Here is a 27,192-nt window from a genome sequence, read left to right on the forward strand (position 1 = left end):
CCTGTTTTGCATGGCAAATTCCCATTGCAGGGGAGACCTACCTGTAATTCTCTCCCTGTGTGCCCTCAAACATGTAGCTTGATGCCTTATCCACAGTAGGTCCCAATAAATATTTGATGAATGAAACTAACTACCACAGTTGGAACCTGAGGCTCTATAATTACACAAAGTATTAAGCATAGAGGATAAATTTTAGCCATTAAAAATAAGTAAAAGAGCATGTCACAGTAGAAACACTTTAGTGGATCTTTCGATGAAAATTTCAAATCACTTAACAACAGAGAGATACACAAACCATAATTTAGGCATTTAATGTGAAAGTTAAAGGCCTATCAGAAAGATGAAGATATCTGATGAAATGGTTAGAAATTGTGATTTTATTCATATTATACTTGTCATAAAACAAAGATATGTCTGTGACTTGAATTACTTCAAATTTTACAGACTGCTTGCTTTTCAATTAACTTTCATGAGAAATGTTAAAGTTTGACCATTTTTTTTTTTTCTGATAATATCCAAAGGCTGCCCAACTACGTGATACAATTATATTCTTAGCATTTAAATTTAAAAGACCATGGCTTGGAGATTAAAAAAATAAATTAATTAGGGTCTAGGGACATATGTCAGAGTACAGAACATGCTTACAGTGAGCAAGGCTCTGGATCCAATCACCAGTACCAAAAACCAAAACCAAAACCCAAACAATTAACAACAACAAAATCAACAAAAGAGAAATATCATTAGGATAAAAATGAAAATATATTTACCACATGATTTTTAAACTCAGTAAGATGTATAAATAACTATTTCACTTAATCAGCTTCCAAGCATTATAATTCCAATATACAAATAAAACAATCCATAATCCTGAATGACACAGGGGTTGTCACTAGTTACATGAAGTATAAATACAAAAAAGTGGAAGCACACACTAAAAAAAGCTTGTTTTCAGCTTAATTGTTGGTGCAGAATGAGTGGCAGGGGCTGGCTGCTTGGCAGCTGCTTTAGCTTTGCTCGCCTGGCTTGCTCGAACAGCAGTTTCTAGGCGCACTTTCAGTTCAGGAGCAGCCCCCATTACCGTCTTGAAAGCATGTGGGTAAAGAGGTCCAATATGCATTAAGTTCTGGAGTGCAAACTCATGAAGATCTTTGGAGATAGAACTTGCTGAGGCAAAAGAATTTTCATCCAGCAGGTAAGAGATCAAAGTGGGCACTAAAAGAGCAAGTAACTGGACTCCTGTAACAGAGGACAGCAAGGATTGGCCTGATGGGAGAGAAGGTGGCTCGACATTTTTAATAGTAACAATATATTAGATTGTAAGTAACAGTATTATGTGTGTTCTTATTTAATTACAGCTTAATAGCAAACAAGGCTCCAGCCACGTCCCTGAACTCTCTTTCAAAGAATAAAGGTACAAAACATCAGTACTACTAAAAAGCCATAATTTCCATCCTCAAATTAGTTCAATTTTTCAGTATAAGTAAGATGTGCCAATAAAAACATGGTTTTACTTGAATTGTAAATGTTTTACACTACAGAAAGACTCTTAAGAAACAGAATAAGCAGTTGTATTTTCTTAACTTAAAATTTAAGACTACATGCCATGCAAAACTAAACGCAGGGGGGTGGGGGGTATAGCTCAGCAATAAGACTCAATGCACAGGGGTAAAAATGGTAAAAATCACTTGTTAACAAATAGGATTACCTGCACTAGGAGGTACTAACAAACAAATAAACAACGAATTAATGAGTGACTCATAGTAATCTGACAGCAGTATCTTTTAGATATAGTTAAGTGACTATAAGAGGTAAACCTTTAGGCTTTGAATTATCATTTACTTTTCTTACCTCTTTGCAAATGTGCTCCCTTTTAATGAAAAGGTTTCCCAGGAATTGTAAAGATAGTAGAGAACTTTGAAAAGCTATTGTGTGACTGGAGATATAGCTTAGTGAGATATCAGGTGCTTAGCATGCATGAAGCCAGGGGCTCAATCTCCAGCAGGGATAAAATGAAGTAATGTTAAAACAGAGACAGTGAGGAAGAGAGACTTTTCAGAGGAAACTGTTATAGGAAGCAACAAATTAATGTGTAGGTTATGTGGGTACAAACTACGATGCAATTCTATTTGTATCTTTATTTTATTAACTATAAACTTTATAAAATGGGACTTAACCTTATTCACTTTGTAATGTTAAGACTGATCTTACTGTTCCTCAGTATTTAAGTTACTTTGGAACTGTCTTGACTTTCTATTCTTTCACGGATGTCCAAATTTAGAATTAAGCATAACTTGAAGACAGAGATGAGACCCCACCCCCACCCATGCTTATCATGGAGCCCAGGGCTTGCAAGCCAGGGCAGCCCTGGGCCATCGAGTTCCTCCCCAGCTCAGGGAAGAGAGTCTAAAAAATCAGGAGCAGTTTAATGTTCAATCATGAGGTATTTGTTGAAAATTTTAGCCTTTCCACAATTAAAAATCAGATTTTTGTATGTGTTTATTAACTATACACAAAGCTGCATACATTTCTGGTTAAATAAATGCATTTTGTAGTTTTTATGAAACAAAAAAGTAAAGTATCAAATCCTGAGGTATCTTAGGATGCTTGGAGCTTCCACTTCATGGTTATGTAATTCATATTTTAAAAATTCTATTAGATATTTGTACTGTTCCTAGTTCTTAAAGTACATTCCTAGAACATTAAAAACAAAATCAGTGTGTTAAAATGCCTCCAGCAATTCATTCTGACTTCTCACTCATAAAAAATAAATATAAATAAACCCAATACAGTATGTTAGTAACATGAGCAAATACATTATGTGTTCAGACTGTAATTGCTTCTTGGGAAACTCACTGTTGCAAAGCCTGTGTTTAACATTCAGATCCATAAATAATACAGGTCTTCATTTTAGACTAGCGGCTTTTAATAAGAAATACTCACTGTTTTGTTCTTCGCCAAGAGCAACCAATGTCTCAAGAACTTTCACTCCTTCCTGCACTGCCGAGAGTTCCGTGCTGCTGGCTGGTCTGTTTCTTTCCACAGCTTTTAGCTTTTCAACCACTAGTGGAGCTAATGAATGGATGTAGGGAGTGGAAAGGGCACGATTGGAATGCTGGAAGACTGAGAGGAGAAGCTGGTAGCATTTGGCTTGAACCTATGTTGAAAGAGAGTTTCTCAATCAACGAATATGGCGGATCATAATCACATTGACCCCAACAGCTACTTAAGAGAACAGTGGAATTTAATGCTAACTAAATAAGACTGGCGATTAAAGAAAGTCCTTATACATAAGTTACCAAAATCATCATGCTAATATAACAAATATTTCTACCAGAAACTAAGAAGTCTGATTTCTTTTCAATTCTGGCTTTAACATATAATTGTCTCTGTAATTTTAATCCAGTGTAGTAAGTAAGACTAACAAAGGACTGGCCTGAAATAAAGCTACAAAAGTACACTATTTAGTAGAAACAACTGTTTAATTTCTAGGCCTAGAAAGGAAACTCCCATTGGCTCTATTTAGATTAGAAAAACTTTATATTAACTGTTTTTGTTGTTGTTATTTTGGTTGTTTTGTTTCGTTTTTAAGGCAAGTTCTTACTATATAACTCTAGCTAGCCTGGAACTCACTATGTAGACCAGGCTAGTTTCAAACTTGTAGAGGCAGGCTTTCCTCTGCTCCTAAGTGCTAGGAATAAAGGCATGTGTCACCATGCCCACCCTCAGTATTAACAATTTATTAAGAAGGGAAAAGTCAAGTGGGGTGCTCATCAGTTGTGGACAAAAGTGGAGCCCACTTACTTCAGTGCTTTGTTAGAAAATAAATTTCCAAATTTCTCTGGAAATAGAAAACTGTGGAGAACATTTTAAGAATACAGGTCTCCAGCTACAAGTCTGAAGCCTTTAAGAATGCTCAGCTGGAGGTCTGGAATACTCTTTACTGGTGTTCTCTTCCTGGTGTGCAGCATACTTGAGAAGCCTTAAGTTGGAGTTTGACAAAATAAACTAATAAAACATGTTCATTAAAAGAGGCAATGACAGTGCCACACACCTGTAATCCCAGCACTCCAGAGGCAGAGGCAGTTGGATCTCTGTGAGTTCAAGGCCAGCCTGATCTATAGAGTCAGTTCCAGGACAGCCATGGCTACACAAAGAAATTCTGTCTCAAAAGCAAACAAACAAAACAAAATAAACAAAAAACAAAACCACCACCACCACCACCACCACAACAACAACAACAAAAAAAACCCAACTAAACAAAAAGATGTCATAATGTAAATTTATCCTTTAACATCCTTGGTATCACTGAAATAAATACTGAAAAACAAAACCCATGTGACGTCTCTAACAATTAGGTCAGGTCAGTAAAATGTTTCACCCATTGGAGAATCTCGGGCTATGGGAGTATTTATATATGTCACTCTTGGTGCTTAAATACAGTGTTCCTTAACAGTTTCTCCACTGAAAAGCCATTGCACAGGCTGAGCAGACTGTTAGGCAGGTAAGAATGCTGGTGGTGGCACACCAAGTACCTGAACATACACAAACATCACACATATGCACACAATAACAAATAAACAAGATTTTTAAAATGAAGCTGTACTGTAAACATCTAAGTTTTTGTTGCAGTCATCATCACATCTTAGCGAGTGAATCTGAAAATTCCTGACAGAGTAGGCTGCTGGAGGGTAACTCACCCATGGGTCACATGAATTCAGAGCGCTTTTAAATCTGTTCATGCAGCCGTTCTGTAGGGACTGCACTCCTATTATCTCACGGCTGGCAGACCACAGAAAGAGCGCGATGGCTGTAAGCGTGCTCACTTCATCAGGTGCAGGCATGGAATCATCTATGAAACAAAAAGGCAAGCAAGGCAGGGAGATGTGGGGACTAAGAGGTGAACAGCACTCTCTCAATGTTTACAACAGTCTGTCTCATCCTCAGAAATGCAGATTACAAAATTTGCACTATGGTAGGAATAAATGCTTCAGGCACACTTTTAAATTGCTGTGTTAAAGTTTGACAGGAAGCAGACAATTTAAGATAGTCTCAAAGAATCTCTCTGCAGGTCACTTGATTATTATAGAAAGAAGAGATGCAGCATTATAATGTGGAATTATGACAGGTGCCATCTTGACAAGGTAATTAAAGTTAAGATTTGGCATGGTGGTGCATATCTATAATCACAGCACATGGAGGTAGAGGCAGCCTGGGCTACAGAGTGACATCAAGCCAGTCACTTTGGGCTACAAAGCACAACTTTGTCTTAAAAAGCAAAAACCAGGAGTTTTTTGTTGTTGTTGTTGTTGTTTGTTTTTTTGAGGAAAGGTCAAAAAACTTTTTGGCTGGCTGTTCTGAAACTCACTATGTGGACCAGACTGGCCTCGAATTCACAGAGGTACACTTGACTCTGCCTCCTGAGTACTTGGACTAAAGGTATGTGCCACCAAGCCTGGCCGAGAGGTTCTTGATGTAGGACAAAGTGATATTATATGATGTCTTACATGATTATCTGAGAAAGATATACATTACTTGTATAATACTCCTGCCCCAAAGGGATAAACTAAATGTACAAAAAGGAGGGAAAAATTAGCCAATTATAAGCTAAGTAACATTCTATAAAATAGATTGCCTATAGTCCTCAAAAACATGAATGTGCTGGGCTGTACACATGTAAGTCCAGAATTGGAGGGGGAGGGGCCAGAGACAGAAGGATCATAATCCAAGGCCAACCTAGAGTAGCTCTGTCAAGAAAAACAACACACCAAACCTACCAACCAACAAACCAAACAAACAAATAAACAAATAACTATGAACATCATAAAAGGTAAAAGCTATGGAAATGACCCAGACAGAGGCTAAAGCAACATGACAATAATGCAAAGAAAAAGTAATTATTAAGACAACTTCTGAAATCTGCATATGAAAAACAAAAGACTGCATCAATGATAAATTCCTACATTAGGTAATTCCTTTGTGGGTGTTTAAGGAATGACTTTATTCTCAGGATATCTATGAAGTATTTAGGAATAAAACATCACAAAGATGTCAACATATTGTCAAATGGTTCTGTAAAGTTAATTAAGGTGAGTAACAATAATGACATGAATTTTACAGGGTTCTATAGCATGTGAGGCAGTAGGAGTCTACATATCTATGTTTTAATATCTTATTAAAGTTTGAAGTTTATTGCAAAATCAAAGGTTCTAAAAATGAAAAAAAGTATTGAAATAATTGTAAAGGGATTCATTGCTCCCATGAAGATTTCCTTGTGTGAGCATAAATACATACACACAGTTTTTAAATATAAGACCTCAATTCCTTAAATAAGAAACATTTCTAGGCTAGACATCTGTATGATACGACTTCTCTCGCGTTAAGCAGGGGCCCTGCCCCCTTTGCTTTATGAACACCATAAAAATATCCTCACGTCCTTTCCCTATCACCTCATTACTTATGCCTGGAACCTGATATGTAGCTCAAGGTAGACAAGAATGTCACAGTGATCTCGTCTTCACCTTCTAAGGGCTGGGATTACAGAAATAAGCCCAGCTGTGAAAAAAGTTTCAAAAAGAACAGTGGGGCAAACCTTTCCTTATTATTCTGTTTTTTAGAGCTATCACATTTTCTAAGAAAGAAAGAAGGAAGGAAGAAGAAAATTGAAGAGGGAAAAAGTTAAGCACACACAGAAAAAAAGTGGGCAAAACCCATGAATAAGTACTTCCCCAACTTAAACATAAACATAAAATGCTTATATTCACCAAGACAATGATAATGTAAATTAAAAGTATATGATAGTCTTTTATCCATCATATAACAGCACTCGTGAAGATGCATGGAAATGGGCTTACTAGAGGTTGCTGATGCAAACATAAGTTCTTAAAGCCACAATGGACAGCAACTTGGCATCATCTGATGAAATTGGGGTTATAATGTGTATTTTCAGTTCTACGTATGTGCCATAAAAATACATGAGGAATTTTAAGGATGTTCATCACAAACTAAAAATCACAAAAAATGTCCATTGACAGGAGAATAACTGGCAAGTTGAAAAAATAAAAGAATAAGATTTTACTTATATAAATGCACTTAAGTAAATTAAAAACATAAATAAATGCCATATATTATTCATAGTTACTCATCTCACTAAATATAACACATGTACATACCCAGACAACTACACTTATTAACTGATACATATTAAGTTAGAAATTACTTATTTGTATATAATGTCATAGAATCAAATATTTCAATATCAAGATTGTAGTTATATTTGGGGATGTGTTGGAATAGTCATAAGTATTTTTGTCTCCTATTTGATTACTTTTTCTTTGGAGATAGGGTCTCATTGTATTTGCCCTGAGTGGCCTCAAAGTCATTATGTAAACTTTGGTGGCCTTGAACTCACAGAGACCCACCTGCCCTGCCTCTGGTAAGGTAGAAGGCATGTACTACCATGCTCAGCTCCTATATTGTTATTTTTATTGGAAAACATAGCCAGACATCCTGGTATATTTCTGTATATTTCTGTAATCCCAGGAATCTAGAGGCTGAGTTTGAAGTTAGTCTGGGCTACATGACAGGGCTCTGCTTCAAAAACAACAACAGCAACAACAAAAAGGAGGAGGAGAGAGAAAGGGGGAAAAAGAGGGTAGAGAGAGAAAAAAAGAGAGGGGGACAAAAGAAAAAACGTGAAACAAACATGTGCATATCAATGCACGCAGTCTCTTTTTAACCTGCCAGCATGCATATAAGCACCAAGAAAAGCAGTTTTTAGAGCTTATTATTAAGGAAAAAGCAGTTATATTTCAACCTGAAGATGTGCTAGAACACCTCTCTTGGGTTGCTATAGTGTTGTAAAGCAGTCTCCTGACACGGTTATCCAAGCAATAATTTATTAAGAAAAAGACGTCTTATGAGAAGAAATTTTTGAAAACTTGGACAGGGTACCTGGTTGGGAATACTCCAGAATGCAGGCAAGAGTACTCCTGATTAGGGCTGTCCACTGTTTCTGAGTTTCCTCAGTTTTGGCCATTGAAAGTGTCACGATACTTTTTATACCCTGAAGAGCTGCGCTAACCGGAGGAGGGACCTGGTTGTCTGCAGACTTTATAGCTGTGTCTTTCAATATCCTTGCAATTAAAAACAGAATTGTGGGCAGGATTGTCATACATCCTGAAATAAAAACAAATCAGGTTATTTTGGAAAGCCTTCAGTTCCCACATGATAGCTGTTTCCATCACATACACATAGACACATACACAGAGGAATTCACGCACACCACAGACATAATTTTTAAACAGCTGATTGTGTTCTCCTTTCCTCAGAGGAGGGCTCATCATTTTGCACAGGCAGGTTCCACACTCCTGGGATCAAGCAATCATGCATCAGCATCACCATGCCTGGCCAACTGTAATTTAATATTATTTCTCTCCTTGGTTTTATTCAAATTCACTGTATTAATATCATTATAAATCATTGTTTGAAAAATATAAGAAAGTAGTACATTGTTTTTAAAACAGAAGTGGTATTTTCTTTTTTGTTCTAACTGAATCATACTTTTATTACTTCCAATGTTACCTATTTAATATTGCCCTTCATAGTGGGAATGAGAATGGAGGGCATGAAAACAACAGAACAGTAACTCCATACTTTGAGTGGCCTGGTGAAGCATACAGTAATTCTAAGATATGTAGTCAACCTTTCAGTTCCCTGGCAGAATTTTGGGGGCCACTCATATATACTATCATATCATCTGCAAATAGTGATACTTTGACTTCTTCTCCGATTTGAATTCCCTTGATCTCCTTTAGTTGTCTTATTGCTCTAGCTAGGACTTCAAGTACTATGTTAAAGAGATATGGAGAGAATAGGCAGGCTTGCCTTGTCCCTGATTTCAGTGGGATTGATTTAAGTTTCTCTCCATTTAGTTTGATGTTGGCTATAGACTTGCTGTATATTGCCTTTACTATGTTTTGGTATGTGCCTTGTATCCCTGATCTCTACAGGACTTTAAACATAAATGAATGTTGGATTTTATCAAATGATTTTTCAAACATCTAAGGAAATGATGTGGGTATTTTTTTTCAGTTTGTTTATATAGTAGATTACATTGATGGATTTCCATATATTAAACCACCACTTTGTGTCTCGGATGAAGCCTACTTGGTCATGGTGGATGATATCTTTGGTGTGTTCTTGGATTCAGTTTATGAGTATTTTATTGAGTATTTTTGCATCAATGTTCATAAGGGAAATTGGTCTGAAATTCTCTCTCTTTATTGGGTCTTTATGAGGTTTAGGTATCATGGTGACTGTGGCTTCATGAGTTTGTTAATGTTCCTTCTGTTTCTATTCTGTGGAATAGTTTGAAGAGTATTGGTGTTGAAAGATCCCCGGAGGGTATCTTCCGTCAGAGAGACCCCCTCCCAAGGATCAACGAGGCCATTCGGATGCAAACAGCAAGAGGCTTTTATTTTGATACACAGGTACCCGGGGCAAAAAGTCTTTCGGAAGACTTCCGCGCCCCCTAGATGGAAAGCTGGGGTTTTTATAGGGTTTTAGGGCAGAAGCACTGGTACAGAAACAAGAGGGCATGGTTACAGGGGGCTGATTGGTACGTTTACACGAGACCACAATTTGCGTCAAAGTTTGGCAGGGGCACCAAGATTCCAGGAGCTGGGTGGTCAAGGGGGGTAGGATGACCCCTTGACGTGGCCCGCCACCTGTTATTTTGTTTTTCCCTATCTTAGCTGAAACAGTCTCACAGATATCTGTGAGAGTGATTAACACAAACTGTTTTTAGTATGACTGGGGCAGCCTGACCACAGATATCCCAAGTGGGTGACACAGCTAGGTGTTTTCAGTAATTTTCCAGTTTCTCATCTGGCCTTCAGAGTTTTACAAAACAGTGGTGTCTCACAAAATGGCATTAGCTATGTTTAACTTAGTGTGAGGCTGGGGTCTTTCAGTGTTAGCTCTTCTTTGAAGGTCTGGTAGAATTCTATGCTGAAACCATCTAGCCCTGGGTTTGTTTGGGTTTTTTGGTTGTTGTTTTTTTTTTTTTTTTTTTTTTTGGATGGGAGACTTTTGATGACTGCTTCTATATCCTTAGGGGATATAGGACTATTTAGTTTATTTACCTGGTCTTGTTTCAGCTTTGGTAAGTGGAATCAATCAAGAAAATTGTCCATTTCATTTAAATTTTCAAATTTTGTGGCATATAGGCTTTTGAAGTAAGACCTAATGATTGTTTGGATTTTCTCAGTGTCTTTCGTTATATCCCCCCCCCCCCCTTTTAATTTTGTTGATTTGGATAGTGTCTCTCTGCCTTTTAGTCAGTTTGGCTAAGGGTTTATCTATCTTATTGATTTTCTCAAAGAACCAGCTCTTGGTTTCTAAAATCTACAGACCTAAAGAAGTTAAACAACAAGGAGGACCCTAGGGAGGATGCTTAAATCTCATTCAGAATGGCAAACAGGATAGACACCAGGAGTCGTGAAAGAGAGGGAACAGGATGGGAGCCTACTATAGAGGGTCCTCTGAACGATTCCACCCAACAGGGGACTGAAGCAAATGCTTAGACTCACAGCCAAACTTTGGGCAGAGCACAGGGAGTCTTACGGAAGAAGTGGGGGATAGGAGGACATAAGGGGGCCCCACAAGGAGACCAACAAAGCTAAAAAACCTGAGCCCAGGGAGTTCATCAGAGACTGATGCACCAACCAAGGACTATGCGTGGAGAGGACCTAGAACCCCTACTCAGATGTAGCCGACAAAGAGCTCAGTCTCCATGTGGATCCCCGGGTAAGGGAAGCAGGGGTTAACTAGATTGCCTGCTCTTTGATCACTTGCCTCTGGTGATGTGGTCTTGCCAGGCCACAGAGGAAGAGGATCCAGGCAGTCCTGATGAGACTTGATAAGCAATGGGCAGATGGCAGAGGAGAACTCCCCCTTTCAGTGGACTAGGGGAAGGGAAAGGGGAAAAAGGGAGGGAGGGTGGGACTAGGAGGAGTTGAGGGGGGCATCAATCTGAATATATAATGAATAAATTGTAAAAAAAAAAAAAAATGCTGAGCTGGGTGTGGTGGTGTAATCCCAGTACTCAGGGAGGGAGAGGCAGGGGGATTGCTGTGAGTTCAAGGCCAGTCTGGTCTACAAAGTGAGTCCAGGACAGCCATTGCTACACAGAAAAGCCCTGTCTCAAAAAAACCAATAAATAGATAGTAATATGGATGGATGGATGGATAGATAGATAGATAGATACACAGACAGACAGACACATAGATTCAAGAAAGGAGAAAAATTATGAAAATCCAGTGAAAACTTATTTTTCCCACTGTGATATAACATACTCCCAAATATTGATCAATACCATACCAGCTGGTGAACAAAGGGATGGCAAATCAGAGAGAATGGTCACTGTGGCTGCCACCAAACGAGCACTTTCTTCTGACAGGCGAGTTTTTGTGGCGATGTGACTTGGAGAGTCTGACATCTTGGTACTGAGGTGTGGCATATGCCGTACTAAAATGAACATCAATAGCTCCATGGTTGCAAACACAAGGGACTTTCCAGGAATGAGGCCACCACTGTCACCTCCTTCTCCTAATGTGGGACAGGTCTCTTTTTCCATATCCTCTTCATCTTAGGAAAAGATATAATTTCGTGAAATTTCCAGAAAAATGTATATAAATATAATAAGTACATTTTAAATTATTTCTAAAGGATTTTTAAGTAAATGTGTAACTGATGCTGTATGTTCTTGGTACAATGCCATAGCTAGATGAACCCTCCTTGAAAGAACAGGCAGTCCATTTCAGCTGAAAAATCATTACTAGCCATTTTATTAGGTTTGTACTTAATAATGGGACTAACAAATATGCTAGGTTGAACCATATAAAATTGACACCTTTAAATGGAAGAAGTACAGAATTAGCAATTTTCTTTTTTAATTTTATTTTTTTTATTTTTTGAGACAGGTTTTGAGCCAGGCTAACCTTAAATTTGCTATATGGTGGAGAATGAACATTGAGCTTTTTCATCTTGCTTCTTCCTCCCAAATGATGAGATTACAGGCATGCCCTATCATGCCTGGTTTATAAAAATGGTTTGGTCATATTATAAAACTAGGAGTACAGAGCTGGAGAGACGGCTCAGTAGTTAAGAGCACTGGCTGCTCTTCCAAAAGACCTGGGTTTGATTCCTGCCACCTGTAGTGGGATTTTTATCAAGCAACAAGGCTACTTTGGCTTGAATACAGACATGCCCTTAGCACACACCTTTAATCCCTCTGGCTGGAATACAGACATGCCCTTAGTACACACCTTTAATCCCAAACAATGAAGGTAAAGTTATTTGGTAGAAGAAAGCAACCATGTTTGAAAGTGATGTCTAATTGAGAGGCAAATGATGAATCAGAGAAAGATTTGCCAGAATAGGATATGCCAACCTCTTAAGAACAGAGAGGAAAGAGAGGTGACTTAAAGGGAGCATTGAGGAGGGAGAAAAAGACAAGGAGTACAAGGAGAGGGAGAAAGAGACAAAGAGGGAGAGAAGGAAAGAGAGAGAGAAAAAACAGAAGGGGAGGAGGAAGAGGAAGTTTTACTGGGAGAGTTTTTATAGAGACGTATTAAAGAGAGAACAAGCTAGACACAGGTGAAGACAGAATGAGCTGGAGAATGAGAAGGAGCCAGAAGAGTAGAACAGACTGATAGAGTTAGTTTGAGGCTAAGCAGAGCAATTCAGTCAGAAGCTGAGAAAAGCCATATTGAATCAGTCATCTTGGAGAGGAATTTGAGCCAGAACAGTTGAGTTGAACCAGACAGACAGAATTAAAAACAAAACAAAACAAACAAACAAACAAACAAAAAGAACAAGAAAGGATGAGCTTATTTAGCAGTAATAATCTCAGAGGCTGAAAACATTCTAGGCCTAGATTAGATTGTATGGAAGCTATAAGCTTTCAGGACTAGGCTTAGGTTAGCAGACAGAGGCAGTAAAGACAATTACTTCAGGCAGATAAAAGTTACTCTTACAGGCACCCACATGGTGGCTCACAACCATTTGTAACTCCAGTTCTAGGGATCCAATGTGCTCTCTGGCCCCTGTGGGCTCCAGGCATGCATGTGGTGCACAGACATACATGCAAACAAAACACAACAAAAAACAACCCCAAACTTTGGGGAACAAACAAGGTTTGCTTCAAGTTAGTGCCACCTCAGTGCTTACTTAGGGCGTTTCTCTTTTCCTGTAGATAGTCCTGAGCAGCCCTGACAATCTGCTGCACAACTCCAGTGACCAGCAGCTGGATGGAGGGTGGGTTCCAGGTCAGTAACAGGCGGTGCAGGACACTGAGCAACTCAACACCAATCAGCTATTATAATTATACAAATACGTTTAGTTTATTTCAATTTGAAAGAATAGATGTGTATTATTAAAATCTGAAAAATACACATGCAAAATTGAGAGAGGTCACACTTTATCCTATAAGAGTTTCAACTGACAAATAGTATTTAAATATTTAAATCAGTTTTATGTTTAGGTATTAGCAGGTATTAGTAGGAGAACTCCTACTGGACTAAAACACCTAAGCCATTGGTATTGCTAGAGTTCAGTGTCACTGAAGGTCATAATTGCCAACCTAAACTGAGTAACTGGTGTGCTCCAATTCCAGCAACTATTAAAAACTTTGGTCATAAGTCTCTGTAATTTTCCTCACCTAACTGATACAGCGAGTGTGCCTCAAATTAAAAAATAGAAAACTTTTTTTAATCAAAGCTTTCCTCCCTTCTTCTCTTAAGATACAGAATGTCCACCACTCAGGGTGCTGCTCAGTCAGAAAAGTGCTTGTTTAGCACGCATGAGGCTCTGAATCCAAATCCCCTGAAGTACAAAGAAATTAAAATAAGTCCAAGGCTGTTCCATTTTTCCTCATGTGGTCTTCTCTTATCCTAGTAGACTTCCAGGGATTGACCAAAGACCTATGCCTCTGCAGTCAAGCCACTCTCCTCCCTGTAACCCAATGTTCTAGACTTCCTTACTTAACACCCCAGGGGACTTCTGTGCCATGTAATCCCATATCTTTCTGTAGTATTCTTCCCTTCCATACTGTCCTCTGTCTTCTCTAACTGTCCCCACTGCCCATTTACTTCCCTCTTTTAGACCCATAAATGTTGTTTATCCTCAATTTCCCAATATGGTCCTCTTCTCATATTTATTCAAGCTTTCTAGACTTCTATTCTTTGGGAAATTAGGTAGAGAGTCTCATAACTGGTCTCCATACTTCCCTTCTCATTTCTCATAAATCAACCTCCACAAGCTGACTGTGTAATCCTTCTACATCTATCTATCTACCATCTGTCTTCCAATCTCTATCTACTGTCTATCTTCCTATCTATCTATCTATCTATCTATCTATCTATCTATCTATCTATCATCTATCTATCTTCCTATCTATCTATCTCTATTTATGCTAATGCTCTATCACTGGGTTACATTCTTTGCCTTGATTCCTTCCAAATGATCTTTCCAAACAAAATTAATCATTTTTCTATTTAAAAATTTCAAATCATTTCCTTTCACTTTCAGGATAGAGTTCAAATTTCTTTGTTATACTGAAACTTTCATAATTTGGCCTTAACAGCATGACCCAGCTCCACCTGCTAACCTCTACTTATTTTATATCAGTTATAGTAAATGACTGTAGTACCCTTGAACTTTTCACATTCTTATGAATCCCAGTTTTTATATTTATGTTGCTCTTTCTCAGAAGGAAATACATTCCTTTGGCAATTCCTCTCTAAAATCTGATTCAATTACCCTCTCCTCTGAGGAGCTGTCCTTTAACTTTGCATCATAGTGCTGGTGCCCCCACTTCCATACTCATTACTCCCACAGAAGGCATGATGTTTAACTTCAGTACAGCTCTGTGTAGTCATTCAAGAGTCAGGAGAGACAAAAACCCTTTCATTGGCATTAGTTACTTAATCTTGTAGCAACCTACAATGTTTATTTCCAAGGTAGATATCACAACAAAGCACACAATCATCCATTGTAGAAATACACTGTACCTGATCTTCTGCGATATGGATTCGTGCATAAGGAGAACCCAGTAAGGTGTGTAAGGCTTGCAAGCATGCCGTGACATGTTCAATGGGCTCCTCAGGTCGAGGGGAACAAAGAAACTGTATACTCACACCTGGAATGCAGGAAGGAAGAACATGAATTTTCAACACAAAATACTTGTGTTGCTTTGGTACTACACTGTTCTCTATTTTTCCCAGATTAGTGTATATTTCTTAATACCAAAGAGTTAAAAATGTTTTAAAACACAGGGTTGTAGTCTTGCAGTTATTTTAGTATTCAAATTAGGTATTTTATGAAGATAATCACTTTTCAATTTCTAGAATTAAAAAAAATATATATAGTATATTAGCTAGGTGGTGATGACACACACCTTTAATCCTAGCTTTCAGGAGGCAGAGACAGGTTTGAGGCCAGCCTGATCTACAGAGTATGTTCTAGGGCAGCCAGGGATACACAGAGAAACCTTGTCTCAAACAATAAATAATAATAATACATTAAGAATAAATTTATACCTATTTTACTACTTTCATTAAGGAGTTGCTCAACAATTTTGTATAGATATTTAAGGCTTAGTTAGCTATGTGCATCCGTGTGTGGGTTTGTTCATGTGAGTGCACATGTCTGCGGAGTCTGGAGGATGATGTCAGAGCCGCTGGAGCTGGAGTTACAGCAGTAGGGAGCCCACCTGATTAGGTCCTCTGTGAGAGCAGTAAGTGTTCTTAGCCACTAAGCCATCTCTCCACTCATTGTACAAGGAGTTTAAATGTCATGCTATACATGAGGCTTGCTAAAGTGAGTGCTCACTGAAGGCTAAGGCTTGGTAAGTTTTTCCTAGTTTCAGTTGTGAGATCTACCCATAGACCTCATAAGACCTGAAAAGTTGTCTTGCTGTTCACTTCCAGAACATGTAAGATCACGAATTTCCTTCAGAATATATAAATACTTAAGAAATTATTTAAAACTAGATCAAAACAACTTTTTCTTCATTGGATAATCTGATAAATGCCAATACAAAGAAAGTATGTTACATTAAAAAACCCCTAGGTTTCTTCCTTGAAATTCAATATTGTCCTTTGAGTGAACACTATGCTAAGGCTTTTAGAGTAGAAATTTAAATAATTTCTGAATAAAAATTCACTTAACTTATAAGCAGACCTGAAAAGCCCTTCTGTTATTTGCTCTCTGAACTGTGCTATGCAAAACTTTCTGCAGCATTAAAATAAAAGCTGCAAATGTTCTCGAGTGGTCCTGAAATGCACCACAACCTACCTAGGATCAGGTGCATTCTGTCTCTGTTAACTTCTGGCAAGGGTTTAGCACTACCCATGGCTCCTGGTGCCTGGTTTAAACTGACAGCTGGGGAGCGTTTTTGTACACCAGACCCTGTTGCTGCTTCTGTGGACTCTGGACATGTAAATCCTGTGCTGTTTAACCAAAGTGCTACTGCATGGAGAATCGGGGCCCAGGAGTTCCGGTAGTGAAGTCTCGCTGTGTCAATGGTCTCGGGAGTATAAAACGCTCCACCTGTGAGACAATCAAATCAAGTAAAATCATTACATGCAGTTACAAATGTTCAGCAAGTTAATTATTAAAAATAATAATTAACTTAGTTATTATTATAATTATTATTAGTTAATAATAATTAACTTAAAAATAATTAACTTAGGCTAGCTGAGCTGCCTCATACAAAAGAGTGCTCTGGCAACAAGCTCCCTGAGCCCAAGGCTTCCACAGTTCAGTGTAGGCACCTGTCTCTCCTGATGCCAGCCTTCCAGCCTCTCCTCTCTGCCGCCAAGGACACCATGCAATCCTAGACTGTCCTCCCGGTGGGACTAGCTGGACTCCTGCATGGCACTCTCTCTTCACCATGACAGAGGACTGTCTCATGTTTTCTGCTCTCCTCCTGCCCCACCTCCCATTTTCACTGCCACCACCCACCTATGACTATGTGCTTGCTATCATGGTGCCTGCAGGGAAGAAAATAAAAGAAGAAATGATGATTATCATTAAATATTTGGGAGGAAGATTGAGCTTTTGAGGAAGAGTTAATAATACATTTCCTAAACAAAAGCATGTTCATAATGGTGTTTCTATTTATCTCAATAGGAGAACTAATTAAATAGAAACAAGCAAAGGACTTAAGAACACAGTTCATGGCTCAACTAGGATTTACATAAAAACACAATCACTGGGCAGCACAGTAGTATACTCTGTCATGGCTATCCATCACTAGCTGTTTCCCATAGCTATTCAGAGTGTTCTGTTGGTACCACTGTCACTATAATGGCACTAATGTTTTTGCTTCAGTTAATACACTCCCTGCTGTCATACCCTGCATTCACAAAATCAGTATAAAGGATATGCTCTAAATGAAATAATGCCAAATTTAACCCATAAATTTTAAGATACTATGTTACTATTGGTACTAGCCTCTGCCAAGTCCATTTTGTTTAATATTAGTTCGAATGCCATAAAAACAAATTACTGCATGTAATACTTACCATCTGGGGGAAGCTGACTAGAAAATTCAGCTGGTAAAGTCAAAAGTGCATAGTCTTTCAATGCTGCCAGCCACAGGCGGCTGAGCGTTGGCAGTTCAGGCTGCACCAGGGTTATTAAACTATCTGGCGGTAGTTCATCTATGGTACCATAGTCATCATCATCATCATCAGTATTTTTAATTGCTCTCTTTGGTTTTGACTCTGCTTCTTTCTTAATATTCATAGCAACCACATATACCTAATAAGACATTCATAAATTGAAAATAAGGCACAAGATAAAAATGAATATTTTAGATTGTTATAATCATGCAGTTAAATGTTCAAGGAAAACTGGGTGTGGATATTAGAACATATATAACTTTCTGAATTCTTTGTTTTTGTTATTGGAGACAGGGGACTGTCCTAGAAGTCTCTTGTAGACCAGGCTGCCCTCGAACTCACGAGATCCACTTGCCTCTGCCTCCTGAGTGCTGGGATTAAAGGTGGGTGTCACCACTGTCTAGCAATTTCTGATTTATTGTTAACTACTAAAGAGTGACTCTACATCCTGCTTCAGAAGCATTTTTTAATTTATTTGATTTCTAACTATTCCTCTCACAGCATATCAGAGTAGGCTTCTCTGAGTTATACTAGCATCTTTGGTTCACTTTACAAAGCCTCCTTTTCCCCAGCAAAGAGTAGACAACTTCCTGTCTACTGCCTTTCTCCCAGGCTTACTAAACATAACCCAACAGCATTCAAAGAAAAAGACGGAGAAGGGAAGAGGTCAGAAAAGGATATCCATAAATATCCCCATAATCTGCCTCCTACACAGGCCTTAAGTGATACTTAGCAATCTTGAAATTACAACAGATAGCCAATCTAAGAATACAATGTACTTGTCACGTGTATTATCTGTGTCCTTTTTAGTTTGTGAACTTTAGAAAACAAGACATAGAATAGCAACTTTCCTAAAGCATATTCAGGGTACTTCTTTGCTGAGTTTGTTTGTTTGTTTATGTTTACTTATATTTAGGCTCTGTGCAACTGACAATACAGTGCTGGAAAAAACATTAATTGAAACAGGGAAAAAGAATAAAGCGAGCAAGAAAAGCAACTGACTACACAAAAGTCTTGAAAACCTTTTTCATTCCACAGCACCTTCCCTTTGTAGATGCTGAGGACGCACATGTTCCTGCACACGGAAAGCTTCTCATAGGCAAGGCTTATCGTACACTCACTACACAGTAAGAAAGCAAAAGCACACGGGAACTAACAATTCTAGGTAGACATGTTACAGCTTGGGTTATAAATGCCACATTCATGTTTCCCAAAGGCATTTCGTTGTTGTTTTGTTTTGTTTTGTGTGTGAGACAGGGTCTCACTATTGCCCTGCATGGCCTAGAACTAAGGCTGGCCTCAAAACTCACATAGATTAGCCTCCCTCTGTCTCCTGAGTACTGGAATTAAAGGCGTGTGCCGCATACCTGTGTTTCCCAATCATTTTAACCTTGGTCCCACCTACCACCATCTCAATTTTGATATTAAACTGACATTCTAAGAAAGTGTCTAATAAACACTATAAAAATAAGCAGCAATCCAGTTGAATACTTGGCACCTTGCTTTTGTTATTTTGCTGGGAACTACAGCAACAAGGACAAAAATATCTACTTTTTTCTCCTATGAACTCAAAGATACAATGATAAAATGATGATAAATGATAAACAAAGAATGATAAAAATGATGAGAAAAAATTTAAAGAATTTTGCGCTTTCTCAAAAAATTCTCAGACAATTAGGAATGGCGCTACCTCAAGATCCAACTATACCACTCCTAGGCATATATCCAAAATATGCTCAAGTATACAACAAGGACATTTGCTCAACCATGTTTGTAGCAGCTTCATTTATAATAGCCAGAATCTGGAAACAACCCAGATGTCCCTCAGATGAGGAATGGATACAGAAATTGTGGTACATTTACATAATGGAATAGTATTCAGCAATTAAAAACAAGAAAATAATGAAATTTGCAGGCAAATGGTGGGATCTAGAAAAGATCATCCTGAGTGAAGTATCCCAGAAGCGGAAAGACACACATGGTATATACTCACTTATAAGTGGATATTAGATATATAATATCAGATACACATACTAAAATCCATACACTTAAAGAAGCTAAGCAAGGAGGACCCTGGATAAGATGATCGATCCTCATTCAGAAAAGCAAACAGGATGGACATCAGAAGTAGGAGAAGACAAGGAAAAGGACAGGAGCCTACCACAGAGGGCCTCTGAAAGAGGCAGGGTATTGAAGCAGATGCTGAGACTCATAAACCCAACTTTAGGCAGAGTGCAGGGAATCTTATGAAAGAAGGGGGAGATAGAAAGACCTGGAGGGGACAGGAGCTCCACAAGGACAGCAACAGAACCAAAAAATCTGGGCATAGGGGTCTTTTCTGAGACTGATTCTCCAACCAAGGACTATACATGGAGAGAACCTAGAACCTCTGCACAGATGTAGCCCATGGCAGCTTAGTATCCAACTGGGTTCCCTAGTAAGGGGAACAGGGATGCTATCTCTGACATGAACTCAGTTGCTGGCTCTTTGATCACCCTCCCCTGAAGGGGGATCAGCCTTACCAGGCCACAGAATAAGACAATGCAGTGAGTCCTGATGAGACCTGATAAGCTAGGGTCAGATGGAAGGGGAGGACGGCTGCACCTATCAGTGGATTGGGGGAGGGACAATAGAATTGGGAGGGGATGAGAAAAGGGGCTACAGCTGGGTACAAAGTGAATAAATTGTAATTAATTAAAAAAAAGAAAAAGAAAAGAAAACAACAATTGGAACGACTATTAAAAAAAAAAGAAGTCCCAAGCTTTGAACATGTAGTACATTCCCTACCATATCAGAGCCAATATCTGGCTTTTAGTGAATGCATGATGGCTTCTGAATGAGTGAACAAGTCTTATGGAGCACCAGTGAGGAGCCGGTCATAAGCACAAAGTGTAGCAAAGGCAGAGAGCTTGTGCAAGGACAAACATTAACTCTCAGGCTAAGACAGAGCAGGAGGAGCATCAGGAACAAAAGCTGGAAAGCAGGGAGCTGTGTGGTGTCTTCCCAGCACTGAGCACAGGTGGCAAAAAGGAAAAAGGCACTGCAGGAGTTCTTATGTCAGGAATATATATTTTTCTACAACTTTCATTTTAATAATTTTGCTATAAGAGGTTGAGGAAATAAAAAAAAACTACATGTGAGAGCACACACTTCCCAGTATTCAGGAGGCTGAAGTTAGAAATTCAATACAAGTTTGAGGCCAGCCTGGTCTATATAATGAGTTCCAGGCTAGCCAAGGCTACATAGTTAGACACTACCTGAAACAAACAAGCAAACAAACAAAAAACATGAGTCTAAAAATGCCTCATAATCCTAATTCCCCATTTTCATGTTCTTTCTTTCTTTCTTTCTTTCTTTCTTTCTTTCTTTCTTTCTTTCTTTCTTTCTTTCTTTCTTTCTAAGTTGTAAATTTGCTTGCACAGAGAGCTTTTTATTTAATTTTATCAGTTACTATACAATTTTCTCAGTCTTTATAATCATACCCTAATGGCTGCATAGCATAGATCATAATGTGTCACTAATTTTCTTACAGCTGAACAAATTTTATGTTTTCTTCTGATTATTTACCCTAAGCAATCACAGAACTAAAAGAAACACAGCAAAATATGTTTACTTTTTCATGTTACAAATAACACTGTAAGTAAGCATATCTGTGAATTTAGTTCTTTTGTCAGAGAAAAGGGCCATCCAAGGAATTCCAGGGTCAGTGATAACAAGTATTTTGTTGGCTCTCAATAGAAGTGAGGAGTACTGTCTTGAGGAGGCACAAGCTATATGGTCAAGTAACACAGGTTCTGAAGGTGGCCAGTTATTTGAATAAGTGTTATTCATAGCTTTAGTGGAAGCAACCTCAAAAGTGTGAATAACTAAGAAAGTGGAGCTAATGGAATTCTTTCAAGAAACTTCAGGGGATAAGAAAAGCTAGGGGCAGGAAGAAGAATACAGATAAGACAAAGAGCACGAAGAAGTGAGGATCCAGATGGGGGTAGCTGATAGCATGGAGCACTTCTTACTTTCTGCTGCATCCCTAGTTTTGAGTTTGTCTTGCTAAGTAAGTACAGTACATCTGTCTTGTTCTTTACTATCCCATCCCAGAACTGACATTCCATAATATGTTGTTGGATAAATCAGAGTGGAGATAAGAGAAAGATTAGCTCTGGAATAAAGTAAAACTTTAATAATTGTAAAACTAATCACAGCAAGCAATGTTTTTAAGGGTAAGATAGCAGGTACTGCACATGGTCCTCTACACTGATATCTAATTTAATTTACATTATAGTCCTATGAAATATTTAGCCATTTCCTAGACCTTAACATTAAAAAAATAAATAAATAAATGGAGCCAGAGAGATGGCTTTACAATTAACAGCACTTGCTGCTTGTGCAGAATACCAGGCATGCATGTGCTATACACACATACATAGATACATATATACGTACATACATACATAAAAAGTTAAAAATATATAAATCTTAATGTGAAGAGAAGAAGTTCTGAGTAGGCAAGTGAGTAAGGTCCAGTGTCTCACAGTTGACACAAACGTAGCAATTTGGAGGTGTTGGCAAACAAATTCTCTAAGTGAAAAAACAGGAGTAAAAATAGGTCTTGAGTAGAGAGATCTAGAATACACTGGCATGTGAAAAAGTGATAAATGAAATAAAGTGGTTAAAAAAAATTCCCAAACAGGGAAAATTAAGCCTGAGGTACAAATTGATAAACAATAATACAAAATATCACCAAATACAGAAGAATTCCAAATGAATGTGCATTACTAATTCTGATATGTGGCACTCTGATATAATTTTTAAGGCACTTATTTATCTCAGTTCAATGCCAGACACAGTGCTTTGCACTGTTACACCGAATGGCTCACGAAAGATATTTCCATTTTTTAATGATAAAACAGGCTGTGAGCCAATCATCACTTGAAGGAGTCACACAGATGATAAATCTTGAGATAGGACTTGTTCCAGGGTTTGACTCAATATTTAATGTTCTTCACCCTGAACATTGCCTGACTTCCCAGCACGTTAATCAGTCATAGACGCAAATGTGCATTGGATCTGCTACATTAAAAAGGCTCTTACATGGTCATACAATGTTACACATACCAAAAATTAATTAAAGCAGACTGGAGATTGAAGAACAAGTTTTAGGGGTTTTATTTTTTTAAAATAAAATCCACTAAATTCTATCTTTCAAAAAAATAGAAGCAATACATTTACTAAAATAAGCAAAAAATATTGTTTTGCTAAGATATTATCAAAGTGAAGTACAAGATTCCAAGAATACTTTATTTGCAAGACAGCCTGATCTATAGCCTAAAAATCATAGAGAAAATTGATTTTTATAGTACCTCATTGAGCTATATATTTTCTTTTTATGACAGAATAAATCCAAGTCAAGTCCCTACCCCCAAAGCCCAGCATCCTTCATCTCAATAGACTATTGCACACTCTGAGCCATCATTGCTATTCAGTGGCCACAACTGCTGGAACCACAGAAACAGGGAAGAACTGGTTGAGGACTGCAGAGATCTCAGAAGCTAAGAGTGCCTGCTGCTCTTGCAGAGGACCTGAGTTTGGGTCCCAGCAAGACATGATGCCTCATAACCATCCATAATTCCAATTCCAGAGGATCCCTTTTCTGGCCTCCAAAAGTAGTAGCCACACATGACATGCCCATTCATAACTGCAAGCAAAAACCCATACACATAAGATAAAATAAGTAATTCTTTAAAAAAAAAATGGACTGAGCTGGTAGAGAAAGGAATCAGTTACTACAAATACTGGAAGGCAGGTGATGATAATTCAAAAGCAACTAGAAAATTTAGAGAAGAGAATTTAAAACAATACAGTTTTATAAAGAAGTGCTCATATGTATATACGTGTACCTCTCTTTCACACACATGCAGAAGCTGTGGAAATGAAACAGGTTTAAAAACAAGTATTAAAAATAAATACAACTTCTGCAATCCAGTTATTAAAATAGCAAGTCTTCTAAAAAATAATAGAAACTATTTTATGCCAAGATTCTTTTATTTATATTTTTGTGTTTTCCATTGCTAATTTCCCTATAATAAATAACCCTTCCTCAATACAAAGAATTTTTGTTTTGTATTTTTCAGACAGAGTCTTGCTCTGTTGCTTTGATTAGCTTAGAACTTGCTATAAAGCCCAAGAATTGCCCTGACAGGGCAATCTCTTGCCTTAGCCTCCCTAGTGCTGGGATTATAGCTGCCACCATATGAAGTAAGATAAAGGTTTACAAAAGACTGATCAACAGCATTTGAAAAGGCTTTCCATGCAAAGGCCAGTTTTAATGCACAAAAAATCCTCCAGTGGGCATCAGGAATGGAAGAATGGTGAGCTATAAGAGGCTATGTTTACCTCTGCCCATGCCTTAAGAACAGCCAGCTTTTCCATGGTGGTGGCACTTTCTCGGTACAGTTGGCTAGAAGATCCCTTTCCAGCCTGCACTTTATCCAGAGAGGAAACAAGCAGATTATGTACCCGACGGAGATCATTGAGATCGCTGACAACACCACTTCCAATCCACGTGCTGCACACCTAGCCAAGAAATGTTAAAAGTTACTGTATGTGGAGATAGCTCTGCATAGAGGAGAGGGAGATGCACAGAGGAGAATAAAAGGTTCATTTTCTCCCTTTGCAGAAAATAAAACAGCACTAAGTTTCCACTGTCATTTGTCTATCTGAGACAGGGCTTTGCCATGCACTACAGCATGGCTTTGAACTTATCTCCCAAGTGCAGGGATTACAAGTTTGTGACATCATGCCCAGATTCTGTTTCCACTTTTTAACAAAAAAAACAAAACAAAATAAAACAAACAAAAACAACAACAGTTAAATTAGTGGTTTTCTGCCTAATGTAGAGTCTTGAAAAATTCAACAAATTATCTGTTTACCATCAGAAAACTATCAAACTAATTGTAAAAGGCAGGATATTTGATTGCACTGTGAACCCAGAGATTGTGTACTGGAAAAACCTGTTTCTAGTTGTGCCATGGCTCAGCCCTAGCACACACCTTTTATCCAAGTGTTTTCTGTAAACAGGATTACATAAAATTAACCCTAGGTCAAGAGTCTGAGCAAGCAATCAGTTGACAGGAAGTGAACATAGGGAAAAACCATAGATAGTGAGAGGAAGTCTAGAGGATGGATAGAGAGATGCACAAGAAAGGAGGGACATTCAGTTTGAGGGTTTTTAAACACAGCATGGAGAAGTAAACGGGGCTTTTTCCTTTGGGACTTGGGCTGAGGAGGAAGGTCAGCTGGGTGCTTTCTCTGCCTCTCTTAGCTGGCAGGCTTTCACCCCAGCATCTGGCTCCTAAGTCTTTACTGGTAAAATTGAACATCTGGAGTTTTGTTTTAAAACAGCCTAGAAGGAAGGTGGCAGCATTGTTAGGAGTGCTAATATAAAAACTAGGAAAGTTCAGTAGAGAGAAGTTAGCATAATTTTGATTCCAAACGTCTTCACAAATAAATTCTAAGTAACACACAAAGACTAGAGGACAGATATTCAGCAGACATCTGGAAACTCTGCTCTAGATTCCAGGAGCAAGTGGAGGGTAACCATACAAGACTAGAAATTTCCACACAAAGGCAGAAACTAAAGTAAGATGAGGAGGCAGTTTGTTTAGGGAGAGAACATCTTAAAAGCCATTATGTCCACTCAACAGGGTAAGTAGGTATATTGAAAGGGCAAGTGAGACAACAGAATTAAATGTAAACCCAGGAAAATAAAGGAAAACTACATGAGGAGAGACACTGCAGTCAACAGAAGGATGTCATCCAGGAAAACACCTAGACAGGGCCAGCTTTGGCAACGATGTTTACAAGCTATGACTTCTGGACAAAAAGGGATGAAGGTGCAGGAACCTCTTTAGGGAGCCCAGGTGGGAAGGGTTGGGGCTAAAGCACACTGTGGACACATGGACATTTCTAATAGAGAACTAATTAGGAATCACTTTCAGACACAAGTGAATATTAAAACCTCATCCAGCTTCTAAGCAAGTAAGTGCAGTGAGCTCAGGCTTTGCTCAAGCCAAATACATTATGAAAACACTCTGGGTTTCTGGAGTATTTGGGTTTCAAATAATGGCTAATGGACTTGTGTTCCTTTATTTAAAATCTTAAAAACTGACTAAATACTTACATCAAAGACTCACCCTAAGAGAGTGCCAACCCTTGACACTATGAACAATACTCTGCTAATCTTGCAGACAGAAGCTTGTCAAAGTTGTCCTCTAAGATAGTCTACCCAGCAGCGCCTCAGAACAGATGCTGAGATTCAAAGCCAAACATTGGCCTATACTTAGGGAGTCTTAGGGAAAAGTGGGAGGAAAGAGAAAGGACCTGGAGGTGACAGGAGCTCCACAAGAAAACCAAAAGAACCAAATAACTGGGGCCCAGAGGGCCCTGCTGAGTCTGAAGCATCAACCAAGGACTATGCATGAACTGGACTGAGGTACCCTACAAAGAGGTACCTGATGGGCAGATTAAGCTTCATGTTGGTCCTCTAGTAAGGGAAGTAGGGACTGTATTGGACACAGACTCACTTGCCAGCTTTTTGATCATTGTCTCCTACAAGGACTGCCTTGTCAGGCCATAAGGGAAGAGGACACACTCAGCCCAGATGCAACTTGATGAGCTGGGGTGGCTGGAAAAGGGGGCTCCCCTTTTCTGAGGAATAGAGGAGGGAGAAAGGGGAGGGAAGAAGGGTGGAACTGGAAGGGAATGAGGGTTGGGGCTACAGCCAGGATATAAAGTAAATAAATAACTTTATTCACTTAAAATCTTATTTCAAAAATGAAAACTATGGTTAATAAATAAGAGCACTTAAAAACAGATAGTTATTGAGGACATACTTCTGGAAAAATATATTGTCCACCAAAATAATACTGTAAGAAGAAAGTTGAAAGTAATATAATAGAAGTATTAAAAGAAAGGAGTTAATTCCTAAAGAAACTAAACATACTGGAGAGATACAATATTGTTTTGTGCAATTTGGTTGAAATGTAACTAAAAGTCAGGGAAATTTGTAAAAACCAGAAATTTGGCTCTAAGTTTTTCTTGCAAAAATCCTAATTCCTTCTACTTAAATGAGTCTAGGACAGATATTCTCCACCTATGTGTTTGGCAAACCTCTATCTTCAAAAACGTTTACATTGTGACTCATAATTAAATGATTCAAACAGCAAAATTAGAGTCATAAAGTAGCACCAAAAATAATTTTATGGTTGGTGGTCACCATAACATGAGGAACTGTATTAAAGGATCACAGCATTAGGAAAGATGAGCACTGGTCTAGGGGCGGGAGGGATGGCTCAGTGGTAAAAGCTCTTGCTGTTCTTGCAGAGGACCTCAATTTGGTTACCAGCACCCATGTCAGGCAGCTCACATGCCCATAACGATAGCTCCAGGTGATCTGATACCCTCTTTTAGCATCTGTTGTCACATGTATATGCATGTGTGAGCATATACA

The 27,192-nt window shown here is 38.5% G+C and overlaps 1 protein-coding gene across 2 annotated transcripts in view; it reads right to left on the reverse strand.

Moving 5' to 3' along the window:
* Window positions 1-354: 354 nt before the first annotated feature.
* The window catches only part of Heatr5b (HEAT repeat containing 5B), an 81,471-nt gene continuing 54,633 nt past the window's right edge, over window positions 355-27,192 (reverse strand). Inside the window, exons 27-36 of one of the 2 annotated variants that reach the window (XM_055618486.1) lie at window positions 24,078-24,161; window positions 17,589-17,826; window positions 16,357-16,611; window positions 15,072-15,199; window positions 13,231-13,375; window positions 11,380-11,646; window positions 7,951-8,175; window positions 4,698-4,849; window positions 2,941-3,154; window positions 355-1,236 (exon numbers count right to left, since the gene is read on the reverse strand). In XM_055618486.1, coding sequence (XP_055474461.1) covers window positions 932-1,236; window positions 2,941-3,154; window positions 4,698-4,849; window positions 7,951-8,175; window positions 11,380-11,646; window positions 13,231-13,375; window positions 15,072-15,199; window positions 16,357-16,611; window positions 17,589-17,826; window positions 24,078-24,161 — 2,013 coding nt within the window. In that variant the 3' untranslated portion in view covers window positions 355-931. Of the gene's footprint in view, window positions 1,237-2,940; window positions 3,155-4,697; window positions 4,850-7,950; window positions 8,176-11,379; window positions 11,647-13,230; window positions 13,376-15,071; window positions 15,200-16,356; window positions 16,612-17,588; window positions 17,827-24,077; window positions 24,258-27,192 lie in introns of both variants that reach the window. The other variant, XM_055618476.1, reaches the window with a different exon arrangement.

Source organism: Psammomys obesus, unplaced genomic scaffold, assembly GCF_907164565.1.
Source record: "Psammomys obesus unplaced genomic scaffold, mPsaObe1.curated_primary_1811, whole genome shotgun sequence".
NCBI lineage: Eukaryota > Metazoa > Chordata > Mammalia > Rodentia > Muridae > Psammomys > Psammomys obesus.